Source organism: Trichechus manatus, unplaced genomic scaffold (assembly GCF_000243295.1).
Source record: "Trichechus manatus latirostris isolate Lorelei unplaced genomic scaffold, TriManLat1.0 scaffold00021, whole genome shotgun sequence".
NCBI lineage: Eukaryota > Metazoa > Chordata > Mammalia > Sirenia > Trichechidae > Trichechus > Trichechus manatus.
In genome coordinates, this window is record NW_004443957.1 from 2,747,799 (window position 1) to 2,760,964 (window position 13,166).

General features: G+C 46.5%; 1 protein-coding gene across 1 annotated transcript in view; it reads left to right on the forward strand.

Moving 5' to 3' along the window:
* Window positions 1-7,254, forward strand: part of NID1 (nidogen 1) — a 96,441-nt gene extending 89,187 nt beyond the window's left edge. Inside the window, exons 16-20 of the mRNA XM_004372797.2 lie at window positions 2,264-2,435; window positions 3,349-3,506; window positions 4,930-5,053; window positions 5,834-5,946; window positions 6,909-7,254. Coding sequence (XP_004372854.1) covers window positions 2,264-2,435; window positions 3,349-3,506; window positions 4,930-5,053; window positions 5,834-5,946; window positions 6,909-7,030 — 689 coding nt within the window. The 3' untranslated portion in view covers window positions 7,031-7,254. The remainder of the gene's footprint in view (window positions 1-2,263; window positions 2,436-3,348; window positions 3,507-4,929; window positions 5,054-5,833; window positions 5,947-6,908) is intronic.
* Window positions 7,255-13,166: the final 5,912 nt, after the last annotated feature.

Sequence of the window (13,166 nt, forward strand, 5' to 3'; positions counted from 1 at the left end):
TGGTATTTGGATCGGGATTGCATTGTATTTCTAAATTGCTTTGGGTAGAATTGTCATTTTCACAATGTTGAGGCTACCTATCCATAAGCATGATGTTTTTCCATTTATGTAGATCCCTTTGGGTTTCGTGCAGTAGTGTTATGTAGTTTTCTTTGTATAGGTCTTTTACATCCCTGGTTAGATTTAGTCCTAAGTATACCAGACTGTTTTTAATGAAACAATATGACATGTGACAATATGACCACATGACCAGGGTTCCCTCACATGTCTGATAAGGATGCTCTCAAATGAACAGCCATCCCCCTCTTTTCTGTGTGAGTGAGCATTCTGAGCAGTCCGTGTCACTCATATAGGATATGCTCATTCCAGACATACCCCAGAATGATTTATTCTGGTTTAGCTGCAGAGATTCTGAAAGCTGGAAGGGGACTCGGGTGGCCATTCTCCCTGTCCCTTCACCTCTAGGGACGTGGGAAATGTTTTAATACTTATAAATCTCTACTTTGAGTTTGAATAATAAAGACCTTGTTCAACTGCTGTTTATACTTCTTAATAAGCTTCCGCAGGCAAGGGTCCTGTATGGAGGGGTGTTGCCATTTCTTGAACCACGGCTATGATTGCATTAGGGGTCCAGAGTGGGCTGCACAAAGATGGCCTGAAGGTCTGAATCACTTATATGTTGATGAAAACACAAAGTATTGGGGTGATTTCCTAATGCTCCAGACCCCTCTGTGGGGCAGCGTCATTCTTCACAACTTCACCCTGGCCGTTTACACTCCAGCCATACTAAATGACCTGTGGTCCTCTGATCAGAAGAGGTGGCAGAATCCTAAGTGACACCACTAGAATCCAAATTGTCATTTTTTTTAATGGTCTGATACCATTTTTCATATATTGTTTTAGATTTTATTGTAAAATATAAATAACAAAACAGTTGCCATTTTAAGTGTACAATTATCACCACTATCCATTTCCAAAAGTTTTTCATCATCTCTAATAGAAACTCTGTATCCCTTAAGCAATAATTCCCCATTCCTCCCTCCCCCTACATCTGTAACCACTAATCTACTTTTGTCTCTATGCCAAACGGTCATTTTAAGTTTGTTTTTATTTATAGTTAGGAAACTACTGCTGTTTTGAACCTCTGATTGTGTTAGATGGGTGCTAAAGGTTTACATTGTAACCACCTTACTCTCTGACAATCCCTGGCTCGAAAATAAGTTGCTTATAATTTAGTAAAGTTCTCTGGGGCTGATTACTGACACCTTTTCTCTGTACTCCTTATACTTGTATAGAAATAATAACAGGTAAGCTATGACTTTTTGAATTTATATTTCCCTTCAACGCTCTTGTTTTTCTTTCTAATAATGGAAGAATAAGATATATCTATTTGTACCATTCCCCATCTTAAGATCTGTCAATGCCTCCCCTTTGCCTGTGAGATAAGCTCAAAGCTCATTCACACGCATCCTAACTTCATCTCTGGCCATTTCCCCACCCTTGTGTTCTCCAGCCATATAAAACTACCTACAGTTCACTTTAACCCATTGCCATCGAGTCGATTCCGATTCATAGCAACCCTATAGGACAGGGTAGAACTGCCCCGTACGGTTTCCAAGGAGCGCCTGGTGGATTTGAACTACCGACCTTTTGGTTAGCAGTCGTAGCTGTTATCCACTACACCACCAGGGTTTGAAGCTATGTCAAATCTTCCTTTATGCCTACATGTTGGCCCCTCTGTCTGGAGAAACCTTATCCAGGATCTTTGCCTGACAGATTCCTGTTGGTCTTCCAGGAGCCAGCTTTGTCACTTCCTCAGGAGTCCTTCCCTGGTCTCCCCCAGCTGGGTCCATTGTCCCTCTTATAGGTTCCCATAGAGCTCTTAGCTCTGCACTGTGACTGGCTGGGAGCCCCTTGAAGGCAGGGGCCATGGCATAGTCATCACCATAGTCCCCATGCCCAACATGGATATTGTATGGCGTGAACTAAGTGGCATTTTTGAACTTGTCATTTTGAATGTTGCTTATCTGATAAGCTACATACATTTCACATTCCCATTTGGTTTCTCAAAGTGGAAGGATTGGAAGCCATATGAAATAAAGGATCATGAAGATGGCACAGGACCGGGCAGCATTTCATTCTGTTGTACATGGGTCGCCACAAGTCCAGGGCCAACTTGACTGCAGCTAACAACAACAACAAATCAGGAAATTTTAATCCCACCTGCTGAAAAAAATCAGAGGAGTTCTGTGTTTGGTTATAGATCTTGGAAGCCCGGAAGGCATTGCCCTTGACCATCTTGGCCGCAACGTCTTCTGGACAGATTCTCACCTGGATCGAATCGAAGTTGCAAAGCTGGATGGCAGCCAGCGCCGGGTACTTTTAGAGACCGATTTGGTGAACCCCAGAGGCATCGTAACGGATTCCGTGAGAGGGTATCTTTGCATAAATATGTGTGTGCATCTATTCTGTTTCCATCTGCCCTTTTGGATATTTTCAAATGTCAGGCTCTAATTCCAGCATTATTCTCCTGAAATGAATGAGTACAGGATATAGTTGATGACTTGTAGATATCCACTGTGGGATGCCAGATCATGTATGACAAGCCCCTGCTATCATGGCTGTAACATGTTGTCGATTTGATACCACGTTCTGCTTCAGATCTTTTACCAAAGACTTCATAAGTTGACAGCTCAAAATCGGGTATTTTTCATATGAGTTGAAATGTGCATAAATACCCAAGCTGTATCAACACAACAAGAGTATCAGGGTAGCATATATGTACTCTGGGGCTCCTTCCTGGGGGCAGACTCAGCTGGGAACACCTCAGAGACCCCCTTCTTACGGGTTTTGGCAGTGCATCAACGTTCTCCCCACCCCCTTTCCACGTACTGCAGGTTCTGTATCTTACACACCAATCCCTCAGCTCCCCAACATTCAAAGTCTCTTTTGAGACTATATCCCTTATTCCGTGGCACTCAACTACCCTCTCTCGCTCCCTACCTCCAGCAGCAGGCGCCTTGACCACCACCTCTGCCAGCATCTGCACCTGTGCCTTAGCCCAGTCCCCTGGGTCTGCTGTGCCCTCTGTGCGGTGGCAGCATAGAAGAGTTCCCATGTGTTTATGGCAGTATATTCAACTAACTGAATTTGTTAGTACCACAATGACCAAATTAATGAGCGTCTTTGCAAAGGAAAATGTGTCTTATCACCTCCATATCCTTTTTAGCCATTCTGTTTTCTTTAGCATCTGCCTGTTCCTCATAGGGTCCTTTTAAATGCTTTTGCAAACTTTTTCTCATGCATCTTCATTATTTTTCTTCCTCTTTCCTCTCCTTTCTCCTCCAGAAACCTTTATTGGACAGATTGGAACAGAGATAACCCCAAAATTGAAACTGCCTACATGGATGGCACAAACCGAAGGGTCCTCGTGAAGGATGACCTGGGTTTGCCCAACGGGCTGACCTTTGATGCGTTCTTATCTCAACTCTGCTGGGTAGATGCAGGTGATGACCCCCGGGGTTGGAGCAGTGCCCTTTTTCACCCACTGTGAGCAAGCTCATGTGTACAGCAAGAGCATTTGTGTCTGGGAAGAGAGGATAGAGAAATTTCTTTCCTTCCCTCCGCAAGAACATAAACCTCAGCTGTATGTCTGTGGTCTGAAACATATTGTTTCTCTTAGACCCGAAGCTTAACACTGTGGGGAGAGTTTTCACTCTTCTGAGTTAGTGCCCAAATCTGGCCCAGCTCCTGTTTTTTTTACAACCCAGGAGCTATGAATGGTTTTTATAATTTTAAATGGTTATATAAGTACCTACATGAGCTCTTTGATTTTCCAGCCCTTTAAGAGAAAGCTTGCTGCCCCTGTTCTGAGTAGCACCACATATGGCCAGGGGTCGCCTGGAAGCCTATTAAGCAATTCACAACTTATACATTCCTACAGCTCCCTCTTGTCACCAAGGCCTTAGGCAGGACTGTGAGCCAGGGAAGATACAGGCGTGCAGTCCGTGCTTTGTATCTCGGCCTTGGCACATTCTGGGCCTCCCTCAGCCCAGGGATGTGGGCAGGAGGCTCGGTTGGGGGAGGAACATCAGTCAGCCATCAGGTCTCTGTGCTGGACACTGTGTTAGGTGCCGTGGGGATACAGAAACTGTCAGACGTGGTCCCTGCCCAGTGAAGGAGTAAGGCATGACCAGGTAAATGAGAACATGAGCATTAACTTCAGTCATAACGGGGCATTGACACAAGGCCATGCACAGTTGCTAAGCAAGTGGTACAGTTTAGCCATTCTTAAAAAAATAATGTTGCCATCAAGTGAACTCTGACTCATGGCGGCCATGTGCATCAGAGTAGAACTGTGCTGCATAGGGTTTACAATGGATGGGTTTGCAGAAGTAGATCACCAGGCCTTTCTTCCATGGTGCCTCTGGGTGTATTCAAACCTCAAAATTTTTGGTTAGCAGCCGAGCAAGTTAACCATTTGCAATCATTTGCTTAGCAAACGATTCTTAGTGGCTCCAAATTCAGGGAGGGAGGGTCTGGAGAGGCTGCACTAAGGAGGGACTTGAGCAAGAGCAGGAACGGGGCATACTTCCCACTCGGAGGACCACTGCCGGGGGAGGGAGGGGGAACAGACGCCAGCAGCTCTGGGAGTGGGCAAAACATGGTGCTGTTCCTTGGCTCTGGCTCGCTTCCACCCATCAGAACCAGGTGTGGGTGGCAGGAAGGAGTGGTGTTAACCATTGAAAGGGGCAAGAGAGGAGATGAGGAGGCAACTTTCTAATTTTTGACAGCAGGCCCCATGTGTTCTCGAGGATTTGTCACTGTAACACTGAATTTCTCTCACCCTTGCCCTCATTGCTCTTGCTTTTCACACAAAGGGGCCATTTCTTGCATGAACAATGGACAACTTGTCTTCCCTCCACATAGGCACGAAGCGGGTGGAATGTATAAGCCCCGGTCAGCCCAGCAAACGCAGGGTTCTTGAAGGGCTGCAGTATCCTTTCGCCGTGACAAGCTATGGGAAGAATCTGTACTACACAGACTGGGAGACGTACGTAGGCTGCTGGGTGTGGGGGCGGCTGGCTTGCCCTCACCCTGTCACCCTCTGTCTCTGAGAGGCCAGAGCCCTTCCAGTTGGCCTCTTGGCTTGACCTTTGAGCCTCCCGAGATAAGTCCCCCTCTCCCTCACCCTTCTGGTTGTCAGTAGACAGGCAAGGGTGGTGAAAAAGAAGGGAGGGCAAGGTACCTGGAGGAGAAGGAGGAGCAGGGGGTGTCGTTTATTTCTTATCTGGATGCTCTTGGCTGGGCAGCTTCCAGTTTGTAAACTCGGGCTTCCTAAGCATGTTGTTCTCTCCCCAGGAGCTGGCTCAGGGTCACTTGACTCATGGGCTTCATGCCTCGGTGCTCCCTACCCCATTACAGTTCTTAACCACAGCCCCTTTGTAGCCACCCCTTCCTTCAACCAAAAACAAACAAACAAAAAACCCATTGCCACCAAGTAGATTCCGACTCAGAGGGGTTAAACCAAGGAACAGGGGCATCTCTACAGAAAGCTGATTTCTCAGCCTGGAATTTAGAGTGGGAGGGGAGAGCTCTCTGGGATTTGTCCTTTTTTTAAGAAGCTAGAGAAATGGGTGAAACATGGTGCAGTTCCCATGCGCATCAGGTAGAACTGCAGGTTTGACCGACTGCAGGAGGAGGCAGGGCTATCTGGGAAGCTAGGCCCTGGTGTCTGTTTATGGCTTCCAATTTGTCCTCAAAACCACAAAAGGGATGCCCTGTAGAGAAAAGGTCAAACCATCAGATAAGTTTTTATTCTGGTGCTTTGTAGGAATTCCGTGATTGCTGTTGATCTTGCTATTTCCAAAGAGACAGATGACTTCCACCCCCACAAACAGACACGGCTGTACGGCATCACCACCGCCCTTTCTCAGTGTCCACAAGGTAATTCTCTTGTGCCCTTTCTGTCTGGTGGCTGGGGCTATCCTGAAGCTCAGAGACCACACTGGCTGCAACCTGCACGGCCTTTGATCACACGGTAAGGGAGACGCAGTCCCTTCTATCAAGGAACTTAACCATCAAGTGGGTGAGCCAGATTTTTTAAAAAAAAAAAAAAGAAAGAAAACAGGGAATGAAGTGAACAAGGGTGAGGAAAAGTACTGAATCCTGGGCTGGGTCTAGAAGTATAGTGCCAAATAGGAGCATTAATGTTAGGATCTTTAAAATGCCATCATCATCATTATGGCAAGCTTGTATATAGTACTTACTGTGAGCTAGGCACTCTATATGTATTAACCCACGGTTCTGAGTGCTTTTTAGTCATTAATGCATTTAATTCTTATAGCAACCCTATGAGGTAGACACTATTATTATGCCCGTTTCCTAAATAAGGAAACTGGAGCACAAGTTGGTTAAAAACTTGCCCAGGGTCACACAGCTCATAGTGGCAGAGCAGGAGGTAAGTCTAGGCAACCTGGCTCCAAAGTCTGTGCTTTCTGCTTCTCGAAGACTTCTCACTAACCCACTTTCCTGATTGGCTTCCCTCCTCTCCCCTAGTTGAGCGAAGCCAAGATAGAGAATGCTTTGTTCTTTGTACTTTAAAATTCCAACTCCGTGTTATAATCAGAGGTGGAGACCCTTCCCTGAGATGAGTTTAATAACTGGTAGTAAATCTGCATAGTACCCCAATCGGGAGTTAGTGCTTTTGCCTGTCTGGTTTAATGATAGGAAATTGACAATAGATAAGCTTAGTTAGTACCTAATACAGTGTTTCCTGTTCCCCTGGAGCTTCCACAGGCTTGGACTCATGGAAACCAAAAACGGGGTTAATGAGGATCCTGGGCTCTTAGATGACCATTCACTCAGGTCTGAGGGCAGGCTATTGAACCTATTTCTACCTTTCCCAGGCCGTAACTACTGCTCGGTGAACAACGGTGGCTGCACCCATCTCTGCTTGGCCACCCCAGGGAGCAGGACCTGCCGTTGCCCTGACAACACCCTAGGAGTTGACTGTATTGAGCGGAAATGAAGACAGGAGCACTCGTTCCCTCTCCAGGCATTTTACAGCAACACCCTACTTGAAAAGATCCAGACTGAAAACTGTCCTCTGGCAGAGTGGCCACCAGGCCCAGGTCTAGCCCAGCCTGAGCCCTGACAACTTTACACTCACCATGCCCCAAAACATACACCCTGGGTTTCTGTACTGGGAAAGCCTCTACCCCTCCATCAGGACAGAAAACCTTCCTGGCCTCAACCATCAGATAAGCTTTTACAGCCCCAAGTGAGGATTGTGTGCCCCATCCCAGTCCCCTGGAACCTTTTCCCAACCTTAGCCCCCATGTGGAGCAGAACTCTCCAGGCCTGAGGTGTCTTTCCCCTGTGGCCTTATGAGCTCAGCCTCACTCTGAGCCACTTACCATCCTGTCAGCCCTCAACACACCAGCCAGGACTCCCCCTAGGCAAGGTTGTGAGTGAAGGAGGGAGTTAGCCTTTCCACACTTTTTCTCTTGGTGCTCTGATGTCCGTTTTTATACTCCTAGCATTTTACATCTCAGCCCTTTGCCACCTTCATCCTGCCCAAGTCCCCATTATAGTGAGCATGCCCTGCCTTTAGATAAAAACCCACCCTGTCCTAGGGATGTATAAGTATTTCATGAATGATAGTGGGTAGCCCCTCCCAGGTAAGGTATTGGCATTTCAGCAGTAACCTTTAGTAGTCAAAACCTTAAATCAGAGAAGTGTTCAGTGGTAGGAATTTCAAAGTGTAGAATCAGATTTTTGAGGATAGGGAGTTCCTTTTATGTGCCTTAAATTTCACTGAAGACTCAGCTTACTCCCCTTTTCTCAGAGCACCAGCCTCCAGCATCTGTTCTCCTGGGCAGCACAGCCCCACTGCAAGTGCCAGTGTTCAGTCACTTCATGGAAAACATCTGAGGCAGAGGCTGGGACTAGTAGCAGGTGATGACCTACCACAGTCTTGCCTCTGACCTCCACTCCTGGGAGCCAGTTTACAAGCAATGAACTTGCTTCTTTGTTTCTCCAACTACCATGGCCCTTGCTGTCTATCATGGAGCCTGCTGTGACCTCAGTCCAGGAAGACTGAATAGAATATTTAGACTAATGGTCCAGATCTTTTATTGCTCATTAGTATAATTAAAGAGACCATTGTTTTATTTCATGCTTATGTTTTTACGATTTGGCTGGTAAACATCTCCTGACCATGTATTATCTTTTTATCAGCTGCTTCCCAGAGTCTAAAAATAAAAGAAATTTTGGATCCAAAGATGAGTATAAGGAGTTTGAGCCAGTAAAGTATGGAGTAAGGGAGTAGAGAAAACTCAATGAGAAATATCACAGAGATAATCGATCAAGAGCAGGAATGGAAAACCCAAGAGGGAGGGGATTTAAGAAAAGAAGAAAAACCTTTCAGTAACTCCAAAATGATATATTTTGCCAAAGAACACTTATACTTGAGCACATGGAAGAATCTGCCTGATTTTCTCCTTGGGGAAGGGATCTCCCCACTTCTCTTCAGACTCCAGGACACTCAGCCCCACTCACTCTCACCCCACCCCTACCCTGCATTTGTCCTCACCTGCTTCTTGCTGAGGCAGAACATTGGAACCGAAATTGGTAGAGAGTCTTTCCTTGAATAATTGGAGTTTGTTTTGAGAGACAAATATATCCCCAAGGATCCCAAGATTTGGGGAACATGTGGGTCTTTTATATAGCCCAACCTGTAAGTCAGTTTCACTTTCTTTATATATTTATCATTCTGTATCAAGCCCTCTGTATCAAATGTTCATCTGATTTTGTATAATTTTTATAACTGTTTTATTCATTTTAATAGGTTCATTCTAAACTTTTACAAATGATAAATTCTTAAACTGTGGAAACCATTGAAGGTGCTTATTAAATGTTCCCCCAGATTTATGCAAGTATTGGATGATTCCTTGCGTTTACAGGTGTACAAGTTATTAGTACAGAAAAACAAATTGTTTGTTAAAAAGAAAATCTTCCTCTTTATGAATGAAGAGATTTAATGCTGGGAGGCTGATTGACAATGCAAAGACAGGCAGACATTTAATAATCTGAAAAACCTATGTAACCCAGAGACTATTACCCCCAGTGTTATAAGGGGTGGTTAATTTCTCATGACAGTTTACAAAAGACTCATGAACTTGTAATTGATTTAAAAATGAATTTATATGATAGACTCCAAACCACCCTTTTCAACATTGCTTTCATTTTTAAAAAATATGTTTTAGTTGCAGGCAGTAGAAACCATTTCCTCATTCAGTTCTGAAGATGAGCTATGACTTTTTCCCCTATTCACCTCCAGAGGAACAAAGGATGCTTTCCTGACACTGGCCATGGAGTGACACCCTTGGTCTGTCCTAAGCTGCCACCAATGGACACTGCCATCCATGCTGGCTCCTGGGGCTTCTGCTAGGACAGAGTCAAGGAGGAGGGTCAGAAATTGCAGGAATGGGTGCTCAGAGCTGCAGTGGTAGAGAAGGGAATTGTCACCATCAATGCAATAAATGTACAGCCTGCTGATGTGAATTCCTTGAAGGGGACAACGTTTGTTAGGTCATAAAACTTCTGGTGTTTTATTCTGGTCATAAAACCTACTAACCTAAGCTTGGCAAAGTGTTAATCATTGCTGTGGTAGGCAGAACGCTAAAGATGTCCCCTAAGATTCCCGTCCCCTGGTTCTTAAACACTAATTCTAGGTACTGTTGTGAAGGGACTTTGCAGATGTGATTAAGGTTACAAATCAACTGACCATCCAGATGGTCCCTCAAAAACAGACAAGGAAGGTAGAAGAGTTGGAGAGATGAGGTAAAAGAAGAGAGCAGAAGAGATGAGGCAGAAGGGAAAGTCAGCAAGGTTTGAAGTGTGAGAAGGACTCCACTGCTGTTGCCAGCTTTGAAGCCAGAGGAAGGGGACCATGAGCCAAGGAATGTGGGCAGCCTCTAGAAGTTGAGAACAACTCCTGGCCAACAACCTGCAAGGAAATGGGGACCTGGGTCCTATACCTACAAGTAACTGGATTCTGCCAACAACCTGAACAAGCCTGAAGCAGATTCATCCGCAGAGCCTCTAGAAACGGAACGCAGCCCTGCAACACCTAGATTTCGGCCGGTGGACTCTAAGCAGAGGGCCCACTGAGCCATGGTGTGCTGGGACTTCTGACCCACAGAACTGTAAGCTAACAAATGGCTGTCGTTTTAAACCACTGAGCCTGTGGTAATTTGTTAGGACAGTAATATAAAACTAGTACAATTTTGTTAAGGCTGGGTGACAGGTATACAGAGGTTATGCTGGATTTCCTCCACTTGCCCTTCTCCATCCTGATCTGATCCACGTGGACTTCGTCTGTGGGATCCCTTGCCCCCTGGCTTCAAGTAGGCACTCAGCCAGTGAGAACTCCTGGCAGGAGACGGAAGGAGAGAGGAGAGTGAGACCAGGTGCTTATTCCCCCCATCCTCTCCCTGCCAAGGTCACAGGGAGGATGGCCTCCTCCCAGGATGTCCTCTCTACCCACACTCTCTGCCAGGTCCCTGGAACCACTCCCTCCCCTAGTCCCTTTGAGCCTCAGGGAGGTAATAGCCCCCTGTTACTATCCCCTGGGACTGCTCTAGTTCTGAGTACCCCTACTTCTGCTGAGACCCAGACAGATAGAGGAGCTCTACTTTTGTGATCTCTACTTTTGTGTATGTTTGAAATTTTCTTAATTTAGTTTAAAACAATTAAAGAGCTATCTTATAATCACACCTCACATATAATTGTGTCCAATTATGATATGTGTTAGTTACAGTATAACTGGTGGCGGTGTTGACCACCTTCGAGTCCACTCCCAGCTCATGGCGACCCCAGGTGTTACAGAGCAGGCCCCTGTTCCATAGGGTTTTCTTGGCTATAATCCTTATGGAAGCAGTTTGCCAGGCCTTTCTTCTGCTGAGCACCTGAGTGGGTTCAAATCACCAACCTTTGGGTTAGCAGTCAATCGCAAACCACTTGTATCACCCAGGCCCCTACAGTATAACTAAGAGGTCTGAATTACCTAGTTGTAAAAATAAATGTACAAAAAATGTAATATTCTTTATTTCTGTAGTTTTCTTATTTTCAGACTCAGAGACTCCAATGAAAGCTACCTTAATCTGGTCTCTTTGGGAGATTTTTCAGCTCAAACAGTAATTTATCAGTTATCTCTGGTTTCAAATTCAGTTGTATTCAGGGGTATCCTTTATCAGGGTTCTCCTCCAGAGCCACATCCCTAGAACTTGTTGACCTGCTATTATTAGGATGGCCCTCCTCAGCCCAGCCTGGCCCACCTTAGGCTGGCCTTCTACTTTTCCTCCAGGAATGGTGCCTGGGCTTCCCGTGACATTCCTTCCACAGGGATCTTCATAGACCTCGTGGGCGCTGCTCTGCTGATCCTCACTGGTTACTCTCTGGCCCCCTTCTGTCTCCAGCCTGGCTTACTTAGACCCTGGTGGCTCCTTCGGCCCTTCTCTGCCCCTTTGTAGACAGGACAAGGTCCAGCTGGCTTTCTTCCCTAAGGGAGGCATTCCTGTCACCTTAACTCCCTGGCAGCCCTTTCTTTGAGGCTGCCTCCTCCCCAGAGGCCCATGCAAGTACTGCCCCTACCAGCTCCCCAATTTCATGGAAGTCTCCACCATGAGTCTCCCTGGGGGTTGGGAGTGGGGGGCAGAGAAGAGCATGACCACCATGTGATCTCATCTCCCCTCTTCCCTCCTCCTCTGCTCTGATCTCTGATGGGGGCACAGTGGGTGGGAGGCCTCCTGAGCCTGCAGCTACAGTCTTGCAGGCCTTTTCTGCCTTATACCTTGTCCACTGTCATTCCAACAACAACCCTCCTGGGGCAAATGGAGGCCTCGGCTGTGTAATCTCAAAGGCAGAGAATCAAGGGTTGGGGTGTAGAGAGAAAGGACACCCTGCAGGCTAATGCCTCAAAACATTGATTTACTCTATACACACACACAAGTCCAATAAAGAAATGAGGGCAGGATTGATCTGGAAGCTTCTTGGCGGGAACGAGACGTTGGGCCTTAACAGAGAGCCGACACACTATGAAAACACAATACTTCAATCCATAGCCCTAAAGCCAAATGAATTTCCTTCTCTATTAAGCCATTTTACATCAGCACTTACAGCAACTAAATTTTCTTTCCTGAGGAATAAAGGTTGTGGGTTCCAATTACTAGGCCCAGGAGGGTTTCCACTCTTTCACTTACCCACTTTCATTCATCTATTCATTGATTTTGTGGGGAGAAACAAAAACCCACGTGCATTGAGTGTCTGCTATGTTCACATATGGTTCTAGGTCTCAAACGACGGAAATATTACATTTAGAATTCCTGACACTGTAAGAGTCATGAAATGAACGTTCTAATATTTTCCCTAAGAATGTGGGAGAATGTGTAAAGCCTGGATAGATTTGGTGCTGTAAAAGAAAATCAGTGCCTAAGCAGGAGGCGGTAGATACCACCTGAAGAACATTAAGTGATGTTCCAGATCCTGGAGTCAGTCTTCCCTTGCAGAGCTGAGAAAGCTAAGTTAGGAGGTTCGCTCACATTCAGTCCTGCAGCAGCTACTGAGCGCCTCCATGCGCCGGCCCCGTACTGAGAATTGGGGAGGCAATAGAACAGGAACCAGCCCCTGCCCTCGGTATTTACAGCTGAGAGGACTACAGCCCGAGGTTGGTTCTCCCTCCTCCTTAATATGTGGGGAAGAGAGGGTGTTGTCTTATACCTGTGCAAAGGTGTCCACTGGGTTTCGTGGTCCTCCCTGCTCCACGGGGCGCCTCCCGTGTCTGGGACACGGATGCGATGCGCAGACTGCAGCCCTCGGGGCCCAGCGCTGCCATCGTCCTCCTCAAGGGCCTCGGAGGAGAGGGCAGCGCACAGGGCCGGTTTCCCTCCTCAGGCCCTTCACTTCCTTTTACAGCGCCACCCCAGGTGTATGAGGGTAACCAACGCTCCTGAAGGGTTTTACAGACAAGCAAAGGAATGGAAAACAACAGTAAATAGTCCGCCTGAAATCAACCCTGTATATCCACCCCACCCTGGTCCTCCGCCCGCAGCCTTGCCCGGTTCTGCCCTGTGAGAGCCGCCCCTCGGTACTCAGCTGTGCCG